The sequence below is a fragment of the Trachemys scripta genome, chromosome 8 (genome assembly GCF_013100865.1).
Source record: "Trachemys scripta elegans isolate TJP31775 chromosome 8, CAS_Tse_1.0, whole genome shotgun sequence".
In the NCBI taxonomy this organism is placed as follows: domain Eukaryota; kingdom Metazoa; phylum Chordata; order Testudines; family Emydidae; genus Trachemys; species Trachemys scripta.
The window spans coordinates 83,642,814-83,663,787 of NC_048305.1; the positions used below are offsets into that span (position 1 = coordinate 83,642,814).

At 39.5% G+C, this 20,974-nt stretch overlaps 1 protein-coding gene across 1 annotated transcript in view; it reads left to right on the forward strand.

The window, feature by feature from the left end:
• LOC117882105 (vitellogenin-1-like) overlaps window positions 1-20,974 on the forward strand; it is a 47,797-nt gene that overhangs the window by 5,816 nt on the left and 21,007 nt on the right. Inside the window, exons 7-20 of the mRNA XM_034780087.1 lie at window positions 2,822-2,972; window positions 3,077-3,234; window positions 3,333-3,498; window positions 4,611-4,736; window positions 6,836-7,054; window positions 9,061-9,278; window positions 9,376-9,473; window positions 12,629-12,753; window positions 12,850-12,951; window positions 13,036-13,155; window positions 13,415-13,604; window positions 13,690-13,783; window positions 13,901-14,086; window positions 19,575-19,719. Coding sequence (XP_034635978.1) covers window positions 2,822-2,972; window positions 3,077-3,234; window positions 3,333-3,498; window positions 4,611-4,736; window positions 6,836-7,054; window positions 9,061-9,278; window positions 9,376-9,473; window positions 12,629-12,753; window positions 12,850-12,951; window positions 13,036-13,155; window positions 13,415-13,604; window positions 13,690-13,783; window positions 13,901-14,086; window positions 19,575-19,719 — 2,098 coding nt within the window. The remainder of the gene's footprint in view (window positions 1-2,821; window positions 2,973-3,076; window positions 3,235-3,332; window positions 3,499-4,610; window positions 4,737-6,835; window positions 7,055-9,060; window positions 9,279-9,375; window positions 9,474-12,628; window positions 12,754-12,849; window positions 12,952-13,035; window positions 13,156-13,414; window positions 13,605-13,689; window positions 13,784-13,900; window positions 14,087-19,574; window positions 19,720-20,974) is intronic.

The following is a 20,974-nucleotide window of genomic DNA, read 5'->3' on the forward strand; positions in this document are numbered from 1 at the left end:
ACTAATTTATTTGTAGTAAAATACTCTGACACACAGTTACTCACTAAAAGGAAGATCCCTGGAAAACCACATCACTGAAAGAGACCCATGTGGATATTCACAGCAGTTTGAAATTTGTCATGTTGCCAATGCAGTTATGGGTATGGCTGGTTGAAAATTTTCCAGCACAACTGCTTTTGATGGGTACCTGGGGTTTTAACCAATGAAATGCTACGCTAAAAGTGTTTGCCGTCTGTGGAAGATTTTGAATTTAATGTCAAAAACTTTGTGGCCAAGACCTCAAAATATTTGCTTGAAAAATTTAAACCTTCCACTTTCCACCTGAAATCCAAAAACATTCACGTTTTCTTTATGAATATTTTTTTTAATTTTCAACAAAATTTTCCACAGAAACAAATTATTTTATGACCAGCTCTAGTTATGGGCTTTGTATACAGAGGAATCATGTCACAGAGTAGGGAAGATAGGGAGTTCTTTTTATCACTTAGATATATTTCATCTCAAGCCAGATCCTAGCTTATGTCAACTGGCATTGCTCCATAAAATTCAGTGAGGAACTGTCCCCTCCACTATAGCTTACAGGTCTAGGCACTGCAATATCAAAAAGATTAAGACAAATTAGGAATTCAGAGAACTGCAGCAAAAATGAATAAACGGCTGGAGAACAATTGGCCAAGAGGAGCATAAGTGGGCATGATAACTTGGTTAAACAGTGAACAAGCGGGGGTAGGATAAGGTATTTTAAAGAACTTTTACACTCTACGGATCAGATGTGGATACACATTTGGGTGGTGATGATGGACGGTGTTTGATGCAGCCCAGGAAAGGGTCAGGCATAATTGCAGACCAGGTACCAGATCCTAGGCTGTTGTAAGTTAGCAGACCCCGCTTGGAGCCAATGGACCTACACTGATTTCCACCCCCTTAGGACCTGGCCCTCTGTCTTCAGGAGAGCACAGACTGCTTCCGTTCTGTTCCTCAAGGGCTGCTTGATGCCCCCCGAAAGAGTGGAAAAGAGACTCAGCAGTGGCTTTGCTCTGCTCCCTGCTCCTATACTCCATGAACTGTCCAGCAGAATTGGCCAACCACATAAGGGGTAGTAAGAGGAGGGCATGCAGTCTGGGTCTCCAGGAAGCATTTGTCAGATAACTAAAGCTATTTTAAATACATTTTTCATATAAGTCAGAAGTAAAATATCAAGAAATTTAATACACTTGGGGTCAGATTTTCAAAACTGTTCACCGCTGGCCTAACACTGCTCCCATTGAAATCGGGGGAGTTTTACTATTATTTTACCTTTTAACCCACCCTAAGGCCATGGCTACATTACAAAGCCTATGCCAGCCTAGTCCCCAATGTAGATTCACCATATGCTAACAGATGGAGGTGTTCTCCCAGTATAGTAACGCCACCTCTCTGAACAGCATTAGCTAATGCCAGTGAAGAGTGTGTCTGCTGGCAAGATGCATCTACGTTGGGGGATTTGTTGGAATAGCCGCGTCACTAGATTTATTTTTCCCCTTCACAGTCCCAGCTGACATAGCTATGCTGATATAAGTTTTAAGTGTAGACCAAGCCTTGATGTTCATTTTCCCATATATGCACATATGCCTCTTCCCAATACTTCAGAGCTGAAGGTATGTAATAGATTTGGCATGTGCTGGAAGGGGGAGAGAAACCTGTCTGAGTGTACCTGGCATTATACTTCCTGACTCCAATGCCCTTCCAGTAATATTGTATAAGTTTTCTGGAGAGGAAAAATCTCTATTGATTGTATAGGCCCTTGTATTCAGCTCCTACTGGATTGTCTGTAGAGTATTTCTATAATATTTTTGCAAAGATCCTATGAAAACAGTGTGTGGAATGTTTCAAAAGATCTCTGTAGAGATTCCAAAGTAAACATGTCAATTTTCTATGGAGGTTTTAGAGACTATTCAGTACAATCATATCTACTGGAATGTTCTCAGATGTTCAGTACAAATACCTAAAAGTATTATATTGTCCTAAATGGTCTATTTAAATGTAATTGGCAGGATAGGACACATCCCTTTAGCCACAGATATGGCAAGGATAAGAAATGTTTACAAACACAGCCTCTCATTAAAAACTTCTTGATGATGAAGGGTGATGGTTTAGCTCAGTTTGAAAAGTTTCCAGAGGTTTGGATGTTTTTCCAAAGTATCTGAATCTCTTTGCTTCAGAAAACAGGTTGGGGAAATCTCATGAGAACATTTCATCTTATGAAAACCCCAGGACATTCTGCTTACAGTTGGGTCAGTAATAATTTAAGAAGAGACTGTAACATTTCTTGCAGTATTTCACTTTTTTCACTTCCATTTGAGACCAGAAAGTGAAGAGGTGTTTAAGAACTTTCAGGAAACCTCTAGACAGGCTCAAAATTCAGTGATGATATCTGATGAAGGATCAAGTCCGTTATTTTCGTCTGAACTTCAATACAGAAATGTACATATAACACACACATTTCCTGTGATCTTATTTATGAAGCCTCCTCATCCTACCCCCCCCCTCAACACATATACTCCTCCTGTCCCAGTTTCCCTTCCCCTGGAATTTTAGTTCTTTACTCCTAAAGGGGAGTAAAGTCTAGATCTGACCCTGAGACGTTCTGAGTATTGGGAGTTGCAGGTTCTCTCAGGATCAGGCCCTCTCTCTGGATTTCAGTGCATATGTTTGTGAATCACTTTGCATCTTGATAACAAAACACTTTTGTAAAAATACATAATTATATTAAGAGCAGAACTTCTCTTAATTTTGCAAGCTGGATCTCATGATGTTAGTTCACTGGGTTTCTCCATTGCAGGCAAAAGCTGGTACTGAGTGATGTGGAAAAACACTCCTCAGAAGTCCCATCAACAGAATTCCGGAAACGTGGATCACTTCGGTACCATTTTGGCAGTGAATTGCTTCAGATTCCCGGCCAGTTATTCAAAATCAAAAACTTGGAGAGTCAGGTAAAATTAACTGCCAGAAGTAAATATTTCGCGGTAAATCAGTGCTGATGCATGTGGGAAAGGGAACATATTTGATCTTGCTGTCTATTTTAATTTTCTTGCAGATAGTGGAAAACCTGCGGTATCTGGTAGAGCACACACATGAGCGGGTTCCTAGTGATGCTCCATCAAAATTCCTGCAGCTTGTACAGCTTTTCCGGGCAGCAAATGATGATATCTATGAGTCAGTTTGGAAACAGTTTTCTAGCCGGCCTGTATACAGGTAATAGTAACTTTAATTCTTAAAACTATGATTGAAGATATGAAATTAATGTGTTCAGATGCAGATCTGGAAAATGATCATTGTCTTTCCTATTGCAGGCGCTTGATTTGGGATATAATTCCTGCTGTTTCCACTCATAGTGCAATCAGATTCTTAAGGCATAAAATTGAAAGGCAAGAACTCAGTGACCTGGAAGCAGCCCAGGCAGTGCTTGTAGGCCTGCATTTAAGTACACCAACCCGTGATGTGATAGAGGAAGCTGTGGTAGGATGTTTTAACACTCTCTAATCTTTCTTCACCAATTCTAGCATCCATTGTATTTACTCCTTTGGCAAGATTGCACAGGCTTTGAAAATACAAAGGTTTTATATCCGGTAGTGAGATTGAAAAGACTTTATTTCCTGACAGTGTTGGAAGGGCGGAAGCAATCAAAGGGACATAGATGAAGCCAGAATGAAACAGCTGAATATTCCTAAGTGATGTAGTTTTAATGTTGCAAACTGATTTCTGGAAGTCTTTTGTCCAAATTAACTTTATAGTTAGATCAAGATTGGCTCTGTAACTCAGGGACCCCACAACAGCTAGATAGTAAGAAATACAAGTTTTGCTTTATCGGAATATATTGGGCCTGATTGTCCTATCAGGACTGGTATAAATCAGAGTAATTCTGCTGAAGTCAAGGGAATTATGCCAGTGTGGAATGAACTTGTGTAAGAGAGAGTAGAATCAGGCTCATTATAAAATTTTGTACATATTCTGTGGGTCAGATTCTGCCCTCAGAAGCATAAAGTCATTTCCTCTTAATTTCAGCCATGCCTCTAAGAGCAAAACTTGGCCCTCTATGAATGTCAACACAGACCAGTTATTAGCATGTTCACCTATGGGACAGAAAGTGATGGATTCAAGTCCGATGTTAGCATATGCTTTCACGCTAAATATTCCCATCAGTCTGAATTATTGGGATATATTTAGTATCCCTCTTAGTTTTTTGTCCCTACAGTTCTGGCAATTATAAAGCAACAAAGAACACTCATAGTTTTATGAATACTATGCGTCCCTCAGTTCTCAGTAAAATTCACCTTCCCTACTTTGGTGATTTTTCACCCTTTAGATTACAACAAGAACTTAATACCCAAATCAAAATCTGGAATATTACTATAACAACAAATCTTAAGTTTCTCAGAGATACCATGTAGTCACTATGTGAAATACAGTAACAGCCACTGATCAACTAAGAAGCCAACCTTTCAGGGAATATCAGTTGCTATGCATTTCCTTTTCCTGCATGCGGATTTATAGAAAACGTACATAAATGCAAAATAAAAATTAAATTATTTCTTGCTAGTGATGGTAATGTCCAAATATTTTCTCTCTAGCTCATCCTGAAAAAGGCTCATTCACGCTCAGATACTTTACTGCACAGAATTGCCTATCTAGCCTATGGCTCATTGGTTCACAAGTACTGCTCCGTTTCGGACTCCTGCCCTGAGTCAGCTCTTCAGGTACACAGCCTGAATTTCTTTTATTTTTTAATGGAAAAATTGTAATTGAGACAATTAAGGTTGGAAGGACAAAGCATATCATTCTGCACGCTTTCGTGGCATCTTTTATCTGAGACTCTCAAAATGCTTTATAGTGAAGTCTCATGACACACTCATAGGTGCCAACTCCATGGGTTCTCCAGGGCTGGAGCACCCATGGAAAAAAATTGGTGGGCGCTGAGCACCCACCGGCAGCTCCCTGTGGCCCCGCCCCCCTTCTCCAGCTCACCTTCACCTCCGCCTCCTCCGCAAGCGTGCCGCCGCGTCCTGCTTCTCACCCCTCCCTCCCAGCGCTTGCGCTGTAAAACAGCTCATTCACAGGGCAGGAGGGGGGACGAGGGGGAACACAGCACTTTGGGGGAAGAGGCCGGGGCGGGGATTTGGGGAAGGGATCCAATAGGGGCAGAGTTAGGGCGGGGACTTTGGGGGTGGGGTTGGAATGGGGGGTGGGACCAGGGACGGGGATGGGTGGAGTCGGGGTGGGGACAGGGGCAGGGAAAGGGGGGGCACAGGCACCCACTGGCACCGAAGAAAGTTAGCGCCTATGGACACACTTCCATGGTACTCATAAATATAACCATTTAACAGATGTGCAAATTAAGGAACACAAAGATTAATTCCTTGCCTAAAGTCATGTAGAGAGTCAGTTGTAGAGCTAGGAGTAGAACCCAGAAATCTTGACACCCAGTCATCTACTTAAACCAATAGACTACACAGGCAATAATAATATCTAGTTCTAATACAGCGTTTTTTCTCAGTACACCTTAAAGTGCTTTGCAAAGGTGGTAAGTATCATTTTCCCCATTTTGCAGTTGGGCAAACAGAAGCACAGAGGGCTAAAGTGACTTGCACAAGGTCACCCAGCAGGCCAAGGGCAGAGTCAGGAATAGAACCCAGGTGTCCTGAACTGTAGCACTCTTTCTCCACTAGGCTACTTAAGACAAATGTTATTGAGAGATGGGAAGTGTTTAAAGCAAAGCAAGGGGTCAGACAGGAAATGTTTTAAATTTGGATTTGCCTAATAGTATTATCCTGTGCAAGTTTTGAGCTGGATTAATAGATCAAAAATATGATGTCTTAAAAAATAAAAGTTGCTCTTTAGGCCTATCTGATGTATTGAAAATATTCTGTGATATTTTGGCTTTTTTCATTCAGCCCTTGTTTGTACAGTCAGAAGAGTTCTCTACCAGGCAAGAGTTAGTCTAGCCACACACTCAAAAATGACAGCTGTTTAGACCACAAGTACAAATCCTGCCCAGTGACTAAAAAATGTTAGGATTTGCTTGCTTTACAAGCAGCAGAATAAAATGGCCTGGTGGTCTCCCTAGAAGTCGATGCTACAAAACTGCCATTCCAGTTGGCAGAGATTGGAACCTTTATTAACCATCTCATAAAAGAGACTAAAGACAGAATGGGCCCAAAGACTAGTCTGTCTTCTTGAATCTAGTGGGGTTCTTAAGCAGGAAAGGAAAGATTTTCAAATGCACCAATGCCAGGTTCCTAACTCCCATTGAAAGCCATTGGGAATTGGGTCCTAACTGCCATTTGTGCCTTTATACATCCAGGTCCGGCTCCAGGGTTTTTGCCGCCCCAAGCGGTGAAAAAAAAAAAAAGTCGCGATCGCGATCGGCTGTAGCTCCATCGCGCCGCTTTCTTCTTCGGTGGCACTTCGGCAGCAGGTCCTTCCCTCAGACAGGAACCGAGGGATCCGCCGCCGAATTGCTGCCGAAGAGCCCGAAGTGCCGCCCCTTCCCCTTGGCCGCCCCAAGCACCTGCTTGCTCAGCTGGTGCCTGGAGCCGGCCCTGTATACATCTAACCCATCATGTTTAAGGTATATCGGTGAGGAACTGTGCATTGCTGCTGTCTATGCTGTACTTGTTCCAAGAACAAATTCACAACTTCAGTCTTCAGCGCTAAAATTCCAGCAATTTCCATGAGCACTAAATGCAACTGAAAATACTTTCATTAAATTATTTGAACAAACTAAAACTACTCAACGACCCCCTTAGGGTATGTCTACAGAACCGAATTGCAATTTAAACCCTTTTTGTTTTTTCAGCCACTATATGATTTTGCAGCTGAAGCATCCAGCAGGGCCAAGGAGGAAGAAATGGTCCTGGCCCTGAAGACCTTTGGGAATGTAGGACATCCAACCATCCTAAAGCGCATCATGAAATTTATGCCAGGATATGCACCTGGTGCTTCTGATCTCCCAGTCTGGGTTCAAAATAATGCAGTGATGGCCCTGAGAAACCTGGCCAAGAGAGACCCACGAAAGGTAAGGAAACAAAGAATCCCTCTTTAGCATGTGCTATAAGCTCAACGTGTTGTTTCTATTTGTTGCAAGACCGGGGTGGCATTTTATACATACTTCTGGTGGTTTTCTTTACATTAATTCCATTATTTATGAGTGGGAACCTCCAATTCCTTATGACACATTCATCTTCAGTATTTCAGAACGCACGGAATAGCTTAGTATAAGGATACGTTCATTATTCTGTTGTTGGGTTGTTGTCAGCATTTCCATTTTAAAATCTTATTTTCCAAAGATACATGAGAGATAAGTTACTGATCAAAATGTGTTTAGTGTTATTTCAACACTAGTGTGAGAGAGAACCCACAAAGCAAGGTTTTCCAAAGATTTATATTAACTATAGATTAAGTGTCACATCTAATCATAAATCAGGGCCATATCTTAGATATATATTGATATCTCATAGATATTGCAGATTTGAATCCTAATTATGAATGTATAGACATTGTGTGTGTTTAAACCATAAACGGAACATTTATTAAATGTGACTTTTGTCTTTGAGTTATATTATGATCAGGCAGCACAAAAAAGTCTCTTACTCCACAGATCAGGCTTTACTGCTCCTCTCACCTGAAAACAGTGTTATTCTAAACCAGAAACCTTATGTTTTCATGTTTGACTTATGTTCAAGATTCTTTTTTAATCACTCGGGGTGGAATATTGTTGTTTTCTTTTCTTTTTCTTTTCTTGTTCTAAACAAAAAAATATATACGGTTTTAATTAATCTTTACGTCAGCTGAATTCACAACATCCACTGAGGCTTTATCAGGATTTCTGTTATACCCTATTTTTGTATATGTTGTCTTGATCCCATCTTTTGGCTCTAGGTAAGCCGCTCCAGAATGTGTTTTTAACAGAAAAAATAAGGAAACAGCTGCTAGGTTGCATGAGATATATAAGCAGGGAGATGGGGGTTGAGCCATGGTTTCTTCTTCAAAGGAAAAGAAAAAGCTGCTTTGGTGTTTCAAAGCGGTATTGCGGCTGTGATTCCCTCTGAGCCCAGCACCCCTCATGTGGCCCAGGCAGTTATTTCATTACATTTATTATGCACTTTTTGGAAAAACCCTAATCTGAAGTATTTTAATGCCCATGACTGGGTGTTCCACTGTATAAGAAACAATGTGATCCCAGGTTTGTGGTTTACTACACACAAATTTGCACTAATCAGTCCTACCAGGTGGCCTTTCATTTCATTGCTTAATTTGAAATAGTTGTGTACATTTTGGAAACATTTGCATCCTTGTAGTCACCTTTATTTTAACATTTGCTAAGCCACATCATTGAATTAATATCACGTCAGTTAGAGCTTGATCATTAAAGTACTTTGGATCAAGCACTTACACTGCACAACCTGGATACTTACACTACTAAATATTGTACAGCTCAGACGATATTTGTCACATATAACAATGTGCAGTTAAATTTGTTGTGTAAACTTGAGGTGGCTGGATGAGAATCTACAAGTATCTATGTGGGGAAGAGATTTCTGATAGTAGAGGGCTGCTCAGTCTAGCAGATAAAGCTATAATGAGATCCAATGGCTGGAAGTTGAAACTAGACAAATTCAGACTAGAAAAAAAGGCACGTTCAGGGTAACTAACCATTGGAACAACTTACAAGGTAGGTGGCAGGTTCTTCATCACTTGAAGGCTTTAAGCCAAGACTGACTAGCTTTTTAAAAGAATTGCTATCGCTCAAACAGAAGTTCTGGGTTTCATGCAAAATGCATTGGATGAGGTCCTTTGGGCCGATGAGGTCAGACTAGATGGTCATAATGGTCCCTTCTGAACTTAAAATTATGAACTTTGTTGCCACACTACTTGCAAGAATTAAATGGAAAAAATTAAGCATGGATTTTGTTTCTAACACAAGACTTGTACTACAATTGTGGTAAAGGGTGGGAAAAGATGAATAGTTAATTGCAAATGTTCAAACATACAGTAACTCAAAATTCTATTTACTATTTTCAGGTACAAGATATTACCCTGGAGATGTTCCTAAACCACAAGATTAATCCTCAAGTCCGAATGATTGCTGCCTTTGTTCTGCTTGAAACCAAACCAGGTCTTCCTGTCTTGGTGACTTTAGCTAATGCTATGCTAAAAGAACCTAGCATGCAAGTGGCAACTTTCATCTTTACTTCCCTGAGGGCTCTGGGCAGAAGTACAGCTCCGGATCTCCAAGTCGTGTAAGGGCACTACATATTATTTCTCTAAAAGAGAAACTTGCTTTCCTGAAAACTGCAATGGAGATTTTAATATGGTACAATTCACTGAATCTTTCAGGGCCTCTGCCTGCAGAATGGCTATCAGAATACTCAGCCCCAAACTTGACAGACCTGGCTATCGATTCAGCAAAGTTTTCCGCTTTAGTATGTTTAGAGGTAAGGCTCAAATTTCTCCATCGATATTAATCACCTGTAGGCTTTGAAATAAAATACACATAAGTTAAGGGTGGGAGGGGAATCATACAAACCAATCATACAAGCCCAGTTCTACCCATAGATTCCTGAACTGCTTGTCAGTTGCACATTGCACCTGAAAATTCTTCTATCGTCAGGAATATAATGTCATATCTAAGGATATTCCCTTTAAAGAGATTTATATCCCTGTGCATTTTACATTGTACACAGCCAGCCCAATATAGCTTCCATGATGAGCTAGGAACAATGCAGACATAGGCCAAGTTTTCAAACCATAGTTGGGCACCAAAACTGACCAAAACTGAATATAAGTGGTCTGATTTCTAAAAGTGCTGAGCCTCCACAACTCCCCCTGAATTCAAATGCAGCTATGAATGTTCAACACTTCTGAAAATAGGTGCCCATCTTTAAACATTCAAGTTTGAAAATATTCAGACACAAACATTTCCTTTTCCCACAAATAACTAAGATTTACGTTCATAGCTTTTGCTTGCACCATCATACCCTTAATTCTCCTATACAATACAGTAAATCCATGCATGGGATCCTGTTGATATCCCACTCCTGTCAATGGGAGTTTCATGCGCAGGTCCTAGGCAGTGTATGGCCGTTAGCTGTATAAAGAGAGAGAGCATGATAAGAAGACACATGCTTGCTCAACCAAATTCTAGCTATTTTCATGCAAGTTTTATTTGATAATGGTGATTATTTAAATGGTTCCCTGATACAAATGACCATGACAGCCCCAACAATTTGGCATATTTAGCTGGCAGACTAGGGGAATTATATCTATAAACACAGTCCCTCTGTATTTGGATGTTTTTATCACTTTTGTAACTTATCAGGATATTTAAAGCTATTTTTGTAAAAAAATCAATGAAAAACAAGCCCCTGAAACATTCTAAACCTACAGTGACAAACGTTGATGTATTTTGTTGTTATTGATAATTTATTAATAATTAATATTATTATTATTATTATTATTTATTTATTTTATTATTTTATTGCAACGCCTTGGTAGATCTTGTTACTGCTCTGCCTTTTTTTCATGGATTTTACATAGCCATTTAATCTGCTCTACAATGAAAATAAGTATAGTACATACCACAGTGACCACAGTAATATATGATACACATGCTTGCTACCTTGGAGATGCAGACAGAGAACGCCTGAAGAAATACAATCAGTAATACGTGCTATATAAACTTTTGTACCTTTTAAAATGCATTCAGGGAGATACTCTAGAAATTATTACAGAATTAAATAAAACACATTTATTAATATTTTAGGGTTTCATTTTTAAACATTGCTTTTTGTCAGCACTGTTTTTTTCCATCAATCTCTCAGTCTTCCTCGAGATATGCCATTTAGTCAAATACATTTATATGTATCCACATCTCTCCAGATATAATGACTACAGTGCATCATATGACTGTGCCAACACGATTTTGCATTGGTAAACATTAGTAAATATTTTCTCAGAAAGCTAAAAATATTTGATACTCAAGCTGTATGAGTTACTGACACGCTGATGGAAAATGTCCATGCTCTCTTCAAGTTAATACATTTTGTGTAATCATCTAATCATTTACAAGCAGCAATTCTTATTAAGTGTCAGTAGGTGCAATGTTTGGGTTAATGACAAGATTTCATGGCCTAGAATGTAGACAATATGCACTGTAACACGCATCAGTGGCTGGTTCATATAAAGGATAATAGAGTACTAATGCTACTAGCTAATGGACCTATCTCAATTGGTGGAGACCTGTGTTTCTGGTGTTGAAAGCCTCAGATTTACTCCTTAGTGGGTGATCCCATGTGGGATCATTACACACTAAAATGACATCTCTTGGCTGTATTGGAGACCGTACGAAATTATATCTCCTGATGGCTTAGTTTGTTGCCTCCAGGCCTTTCTCCATTAGATTCCTGTGTTATGTAATGGGATTGCAGCAATATGGGGTCTCAGTAAAGTTTATTCAACTTTCTGCTGCATTGTTGGGGTAGTCTGGTCTTAAAGCCAGTTTAACAAGCATGTGGAGTATAATTCCAAAGTAAGGGTGATCTAGGGTGACCAGACAGCAAGTGTGAAAAATCGGGACAGGGGGTGGGGGGCAATAGAAGCCTATATAAGAAAAAGCCCCAAATATCAGGACTGTCCCTATAAAATCGGGACATCTGATCACCTTAGGGTGATCCTCCAGTGGCAGAGATCTAACTAACATAGTTCTTCAGCCACTCACACTAGCTGCTGCTGATGTAACAAGGGAAGAGTGGAGGAAAGGAGATATAGTAGGGATGCCCCTGTGCTATCCTGGTTCTCACGTATGGTTTTGGTCTTGTTGTTGTTGAAGCCCAATTTTTTTTAGAAGAGCCTTGAGGCTACTTTCACACAGCACAGGGACTAGACTGGACAGAGCTGCACCAAGATCAAGGGAGTGCAAAGGAGAGTTTTAAACCACCTTAGCACAGAGCCATCTGACGTGTTCCGTACAGATTAACCATGCCCTAGGATCTGCCCCATTGTGTATGATAAACCTAGAGAATGGGAAATACATATAAATTACATTGCTTTGTATTTACTTGACAGTTAACAATTACTGAGCAATTAGTGCCACTTCATGTAAGGAGTTACAACATTTATTACTAGATGTATTTAACTGCCTTAGAGTAATTTGGGACACCTCACCATCTGTCCTTATAGGACATCTATATCACTTTCCCTGAACTGTTAGCAAAGGATGGCAAATTTGTTTCAATTCTTGATCCCCTTTGTCAAGTTACATTGAATGATGTCTTGTAAATGCACCTCATAAGCTGATGTTACAGAATCTGACCGGATGTAAACGATATAGCAGAAGCAATTGAAAAAAATAGCATAATTGCTATGCAACGAGCAGGGGAGTTGTAATTTTGTCCATTAGTAGTTCAAATATGCAGAATATTCTGTTTATGACAGTTTTATGACATCAGTTTTATTACTGGGATTTCTGGCCTCTCTCATGTCATGCTGTATTGCTCATATTATGCAATTAGTAAATTGATACAGTCTGCACTCTGTGGTTTTAAAAACTAACTGAGCTTGCGTTTTACTGTATATTTTCCTTTCTCTTTAGAGTCTCTTATGATTGGAATGGCAGCCCATTCATTGACACTGAATAACGTAGGCAGCATATTCCCATCAATAGCATTGTCCAAATTCAGGGCCCATTTCGTTGGACACATTGCTGAACCTTTGGAGGTAAATGGGCGTTCCCACAATTTTTCTCTGATTAATATCACTGTTTTTTTATCCCTCCCACACTTTTTTTCATTTCTGATTTACTTCTTTACGCAGGTGGGACTGAAAGCTGAAAGACTGCAGGAGATGTTAGCGAAAAGACACTTATCTGACAGTGATTCTGACAGTGCATTTGATGTGACGGAAGTTCTGAAAACGGTGCGTTCACAGAAAAAAAATGTAGTAAGGGGTTAATCCTACCAATGCCAGGAACATTCTAACAAACTTCTTCTTGTCACGCAGCTCTCTGACTGGAAGGCACAGCCCAGTGATAAACCTTTTGCATCAGGCTACATGAAGATGTTTGGACAAGAAATCCTCTTTGGTGCACTTGATAAGGATTCCATCCAAACTCTATTACAGGTAGCTCTTTGATAGTACCATCAGACACATGATCAAAAGGCGTAAAATACTGTTTCTTTTTTTTCTCTCTTTCCTTTTTTTTTAACTTTACACTCATGAGATGTTTTGCTGTAAGGATTTGATCATGTACAATAAGTTCAAACTTTGATCAACAGTAATTATTATCACTGCTGGCAGATTTTCTCCTGGAGCATAATTTGTGACATGGACTATGATATTCAAGTTCTACTTATTTAAACAGGGCAAATCTATATTGCAGGCATTGTATGGACCAGAAGAAAAAATTCCCTCAATAAAGAAATTCATAAATCATCTTCAAAGTGGTGTAGGGACCCAGTGGTCAAAAGCTTTGTTGTCTGCGGAAGTCCGTCGCATCGTGCCTATGTGTATTGGATTCCCAATGGAGACAAGCTTGTATCATGCTTCTTTCACAAATGTTGCAGGAAGTGGTAAGGCAAATTGAAAATCAAGTGGTATGCAGGACTGCAAGGTACTTTTTACACAGTTTCATATTCTTTTCTTTCTTTACAATAGTTCAAGCACAGATTTCACCAGCTCCAAGTTCCGATTTCAGACTGGCTGACTTACTTAATGCCAATATTAAAGTGCGATCCAAGCTGACCCTAAGGTAAACATTTAGTACAAAATAAAATGATCATATTTCCAAATGCACAGGGCAGTTGTAAGTATCTGTCAGCTGTTTACTGTATGCATGCAACTTCACCATGTTGTTCTAATTTTTCAGCATGGTCAAGGACATGATCTTTGTAATGGGAACTAATACACACCTGTTCCAAGCTGGATTGGAGGCACATGCTAAAGCGAATATAAATATCCCTATGAACGTTGCAGCTACTCTGAATATTAAGGATAAGAATTTCAAATTGGAAATCCCACCATGCAGCCAGGAAACTGATGTTATTACTCTAAGGTAAGCTGCATCCATTTTATGACTCGGTTTTCTGAACTTTCTCATATCAGGTTGTATCAGTCATATTATGATTCTTTTGGTGATATTATATTATCTTCCTATGTAGTAATGCAGAAAGGAATCTTTTGAAAATAAAATGCATTTCCTTTTTAGGAATCACCCCATGCAAATAATTTGGTGACTGGCACTGTATGGCATAACTTACTTATTATAGAGTAAATGCCTTGAATCAAAAATTATGCTTATATAAATGCCACTTCTCTCCAGTGGTCTTCACTTGCTTTTCTCTTTTAAACCACTTTTAGGCCCAAATTGTTTATAACATTCATTTCATCATTTTTTCTCTCAAATAACTACACAATATATATGTATTAAAAAGTTTGCATTTGAAAGCATAAGGTTAGGTTTAAGTAGAATGAACACCATTGATTATAATTGTAATACATTGCTAATCACACCCACATACACACATTCAATGTTTTAAAATTGTACAGAATTCAGCATTTCTTGTGTTTTTATCTGGTTTTCCTGCGGTGGGCATTTGATCTTCTTGCCTGATTGGTCTACTTGATTTACTACCATTCATGCAACTGCAAAACACTCTGGAAAACTATTGCAGCCAGATGCAACGAACCAAAAACAGATAGAAATACAAGCACAAAGAGAGGCAGGGAGGGGAAAAAAGAGAGTGTCCAAGGAATCAAAGCAGCAGACCAAAGCTTAGGAAAATGGTCACATACAAAAGACACAGAAAGCCAGGCTGAAAATTCATCACAAAGGAGAAGTGCCAGCAACAACAGAAATCTACAGTGCCCAGAAATGTTAACAAGTTTCTGTTCTAGGAATATAGTAGCAATGAAAAAATTCAGTGTTTGGCCCACCTGAAGTTAGCATTCATGGCTGCTGGCTCCTGGAAGCTCTGCAGGCCTCTTCAGTTTCACAGTCATGGAGGCTGATCATTATTCTCCCTTAAAAGTCCCCTCTCCCTATTATGGTCGCAAACTGTCTTATTAGACATTCTGTATTACACCCTCCTCCAAGCGTGAATCCTTCACTCCAACAAGAGTGATCATAACCAGGTTCTCCACAATGACTTTGGGGGTTCCAGTGAACATGCTCAGGAAGCATTCCAGATACCTAAACAAAGGGGCGAGTTCTTCCACGGTTGACAGAGCATCAGTTATCTGTGCAAGAGCTTCAAAGGGGTCATGGCCCAAAGTTGTTTGTTCAGTCTCTTGCATGGACCACATGTCCATTCCTGAGATCAGCTAGAAAGGGATATTTATGCCAAACACTCTGAGTGGGTGCCAGTGTGGGACAGGTTAAAGGGAATATTAAGGAAATAAATAATAATAATGAATATTAATAATAATGCTGAGCATTTACCTGGAGCTTCAAATTGTTATACAAACTTTAACTAATGTACAACACTCCTGCAACACTAGATAGTTATTTTCCTTGTCTGTCATAAAAGGAAACTTAGACACAGAAATGTTAAATGACTTGTTCCAGGTCAGAGAGTGAGCCAGCATTAGAACTGTGGGATTAGAACTCAGGAGCCACACCTTCCTATTCAAACCACTTCCCCTTGCTCACCTCTGAGTATCAAAGCACAGTAAATTATATGTCACCTGAAATCATCTTAGATAGAAATAATTAGATAATGTCTAATCAGACACATACATTATAGACTCTTGCAAAGATGAGCAAAGTTTTATCACCATCAATTTTTCTTATGCTTATAAAAGAATTTCAAAACTATGCTACAAAACAAGTGAGTAATGGCATATGCACTCAGAATGAAACAATGTGCACATAAGGGGAATGATCAGAGAACAAAAGATTGAACCATGTCACCAATGTACTTCTGGGACAAGTAAAATCTTAAATGTAAAAGGAAAAATATTAAATCAATATATGGAGAATTAGCAGGAAACCTTAATTTAATATGGATTTGTTTTGCATGATATTTTGAATAGTTCAGTGCTTCCTGTCAAGTTATAAGAAATCGATTGGATTCAATATTTTGGAAATTTTCTGACACTATTTACCTTTGCATTCTCTGTTAAAGAAACCATAGGGAATGGTTCTTAAGGGGAAGCTGAGAAGTTGGAGGTGTTTGCTATTTAGAGCCATTTGTGAGCAGCCTTCATAATGAAACTATATTTTACAATATGGCACTTTGACTCAGTCTTTATGGACTTCACAGTCAGTGAGCTACCTAGGCACCATAGAAACACAGGGCTGAAAGAGACCTTAAAAAGTCACCTACTCCAACCAACCTGCACTGAAAGCTTACAGTGACATTACAGATAGTGAGAAGATAGTTGGCTGCATGGGGAAGCTAGCATGACTGTCTCCTGGCACTCATGCTTTGAGAGTAACCAGACTTCCATGGGCATGTAACTGTGAGTAAAATCTGGTTCAATATTATCTAGGCTGGTACACCATTTCTGTGAGAATGGTGAGATGCATGAGACTCCAGCAGCAAATAAAAACCCAGATGAGAAATCACTGACTTTTGAAGAATTGATTTAAAGTGTTGATGATAAAGACACTGAAGCCCCAAGACAAGACAGCAAATTTAGGACTCAGACTCCCTTTTCAACACATATCACAATTACCCATTAATAATACTACATGAACAATACAAAGCGTTTGTTTCAATCCAATCCAATCAAAGTTAAACTGAATTTGAGAAACAATACATACCCTAGGTATTTTTAAAACCTTTTCCACACAGTTATTGGGTTTTGCATATTTATTGGTATTATATTCAGCTTGCCAGCAGATGGCCACTTAAAAACATATTTTTTCCTATCACATTTACAGAAGAAATGTAAATAAGCTTTGGGGAAAATCAGAGCCTTGTGCTTAAAGTATAGGTATGGAGAGATGCCAGAGAATGCACGCTTTGAAAATGTATCTCATATTCATAATGACAAGCTATTGAAATATATACATTCACTTGCATAGTGCTGTGTCCCAGTTTTTAAAAAATTGTAGGTTGGCCTGGCAGAAATTGCTTCACAGGACCCTCTTATAAATAAGATTAATTACAGAATTGCACAATTTTATGTGACATGGGATAATTTCACTCTCCTAGGAAGGAGTACACAAGTGGGCCAGTGTGTCGTACAGGACATTACTAAGGAGATGTGGTGTGCATGTGTGGGAGGGAAGTTCCATACCAGTTCAAAACTTTATTTTTTTAACATTCTTGTGCCAGATTCTGAATTCATTTTTCCTGGTATTAATCAAGAGTAATTCTGTGGATTTCAACGGAGGTACTTTGGCTTTTCACTGGTGCAAATGAGATCAGAATTTGGCCCTAGGGTTGTTACTTGTGTATCATTTATGTAGTTCTTATAGGTAGTGTTTTAAAATGAATAAAGACTTTTTTTAAATAATGAAACATATTCCTATATAGCTCTTATTTTCTTTTTTCTGTGCTAGTACTTAGGACAACACTCGCTGCTGACATAAAGGGGCCCAGTTCAACAGAATCCTCCCCCCCACACACACACGCACATACACACACACATTGAATTTGGCTGATATTATATCACGGATAAATGAACAGCTTCTTCTGTTATCCAAGAAATACACTAATACATATATTGGAAAATCTCCCTTTTATTTTCTCCCTTGTGTGGGATCACAGAGAACAGATTCTTTCATATCATAGCTGTAGGCCCTCTTTGTAACTGTTTTTTTCTTGTTAAAGAGCCAGAGCTGGTTCTTACAGCCTATTTTTACTGTGCTGTGTGATTCTGCAGACATTGACATGTGTCACCTCTGATGCAGCTGCATTGTCAGCTCTCTGAGCACAACAGGGAGGAATTGATCCTCCGCTTTCATTAGGTGGCAGGAGTAGACTATTGGCATAAAAAAATAATACTTAAAAAAAAAAAGGAATAGGAGAGCTTTGTGCCTGGAGACCCAGGCTGCTGTTCAGTGGTCATTTAAATTATTGAATGGGACTAAAATAAAAGCCATTTGCTTTTTCCTTTGTCTCCCTTATCCAGATGAGCCATCTGAAATGCATGTTGATTTGTATTTTCTTTTATCCACTCAGCTTGTTAGGAAGAATATTTCACTTCAGATTCCATTCTTCAAGGTTCTACTCACGCTCAGCGTGGAGCGTTGATGTCATGTCCTTATCTAAAATGGGAGAGCAGGAAAAGCAAACAAAGCCCCCCTGGGTGACCTGTGTTTTATTGAGGTGTTCCACATGAAGTGCAATTGTGTGCTTTACAGTGCACGCAGCATGGCAAGAGTCTTCAAGAGGAAGAGAGCACCATCAAATGAATACAAATTCACCTTTCAAATGGGGAAGATTGAGAGCTCTCAGACTTTCACACAGTGTGGACCTCATTATAATAGAAATCATCTCATAGGCCATCTCCCCATTCGCGGTCAGGCAGGCCACCTCCTCTCATTCACAATCCCATAACAACCCTGTGGTAGCTACGGCAATTGGTGACATGAAAAAGAAACATTAGGAGAGTACATAAGGTATTTTTGGTTGTATTTTAATGCTATTAAATAGCTAGAAATAAAGAGCAAGCACCAGAGGTAAGATCCTCATCTCTGTGTGGGCCCCCTTACACCAGGTAAAAGGGCTGGAGAGGAGTAAAGGGATCTTAAAAGCCCCACATCTGGCTGGGGGAGGATTCTCCAGGCCATGGAGCAGCCCAAGATTGGGAAGGCACAAAGGTGGCTTAAAGCCACCTCATCCCCCTTCTCATTCTGAGCTTCTAAGGGGTGCAATACAGAATCTCATCCCATGTTACTAGTACCAGATCTGAGTGCTCTTGGACCACCAGCAGTCCATAAACAACAGCTTAGGAACCTCGGCACTGAATATTATTATGTAAATAAAGTTCTGAACATTCCTGGTCTGGGAAAAGCAATGATTCTAGTGATAATGCAGTTGCAGCAAGTTGCGGATGTCTTGTTCAGGTGACTCTCGGCGCCTCTCTTCAATGGCATTTTTAATAAATGTCACACAAGAATTTACATTTCATGGCGTACTTTCCCTGGTGTTTATTATTTTTAATTATAAAAAGGAGAGGATGAAGTAACAGTTTAGAAACAAGCATCCCACGTGCTAGTCTTTTCTAGGCTATGTACGATTTTGAAAATTAAAAAGAAGGCCGTAATTTCCAAACTTGGGAGCCAAAAGCTAAGCAATTAAATCCATAGCTAGACACCAGACTAAGTGGCCCCGTTTTCCAATGTGCTTACATGCACAGAGCCCACTGCTTTCAATGCTTGCACCCAACTTTGAAAATGTTGGTCTACATTTCTCTGCAGCCTTTATAGGGCTTGACAATCTCACTAGCAGGATGACTTCTGTAAATATCTGTGAAGTAATTTGCAAGGTAGGATGTTTGTTGCTAAGTACATGCCACAAGATATAATTCAGATCTTTTCCTCAGAAGTGCTTATCGATACAACATTCCCCTTCATGTTTATTCTGCAGGTCTAAGACATATGCTGTTACACGAAATCTTGAAGACTTATCTGCCACTAAGATGACGCCAGTTCTTCTACCTGAGGCAGTGCCTGACATAATGAAGCTGTCCTTCGATTCAGGTTCCGCATCAAGCGAGAATGATAAAATAAGGGTAACACATATTGGATTTTGAACACTCCTTTTGTTTTTTTGATCTGTGTAAGATTATCTCCTTTATCCAGAAGTGAATTTGTATTAATGATTTCTGACCCATTATTTTTTTCAAAATTAGTCAAGTACAACCTTCGGACAAAAATAACCCAATAGTAATGATATAACAAAAATCTGGAATTTAATCACAGTGTCAGGCTAACATAATTGTTTTTAGAAACTATAACATTGTCTTGAATAATTAATTTTTGCAATTTCCTATGGGAAAGGCCCACAACCCTTTAAATGCATTGTAACTCTCATGTAGCCTTCCTGTAAATTAACAGAGGGTTAGAAAATGTTCCATGCGGCGATGGGTGGATTATTCAACAAGTAGAACTGAAATTTGATGTTGAGGAATGGGGCATTTCTGGTTCAGGGATGAATGTCTGTTTTTGTGACAAGTCACATGACTGACTATAATTCCATTTTGGGGACACAGTTTTCAGTAAGGGCTTCCTAGTTCAGCGTCTTCGTGATGTTCTAGTAACGTATAAGAGACACAATGGCCTTGTGGAGAATTCCTCCAATGCAAGAGCAACAAGGGATGGCGTACACAACACTGTACTGTCCCCCTCACAGCCTCTGTCAGAGGGGTATGTTGGCAATTGGTTCATGGGTGGGATGGGGGTCCAAAGGAGAGTGGCCATAGTGCTTTGCTGTGGCAAAGCCTATAGGCAATCCTGGGGAGGCTGCTATAAGTACTCCTGGGGGGGATTCTGTGCCAAAAAATGAAAAATTCTGCACACAATATTTTCAAATTCTGCAAAATTCTGCATATTTTATTTGTCAAAATAACCCAATATAATCACACCAGTTTCAATTATTTTTGGTCATTTATTTCTAAATACCTGTCAGCAAGTATGTGTGTAACAGACAAAAAAAGATTCAGAAAATGTTTTTTGACAAACAGATTACTTACTATGCATATTAATACAGAACTCTGAGTAATAATTTGTTTAAACTACAATACAGAACCATATTTCCCACGCATCCCAGAGGCAGTGCAAAGGCTGGGGGGAGTCAGGGGTAATGGAGGATCTGAGTGAAAGGGAAATAATTGCTGGGAAGGAGCCTGGGTGTGAACTTGGAAGGTTGTTGGGTATGGGTGGGAAAAGTATGGAACAAGGGTTTTTGGGGAGTGGGCGGGGAGAGGGACTGTTAGGGAGCTTCCCCCATACAGATCCTGGCTGACCCCTAGCCTCCTCCATTCAGTC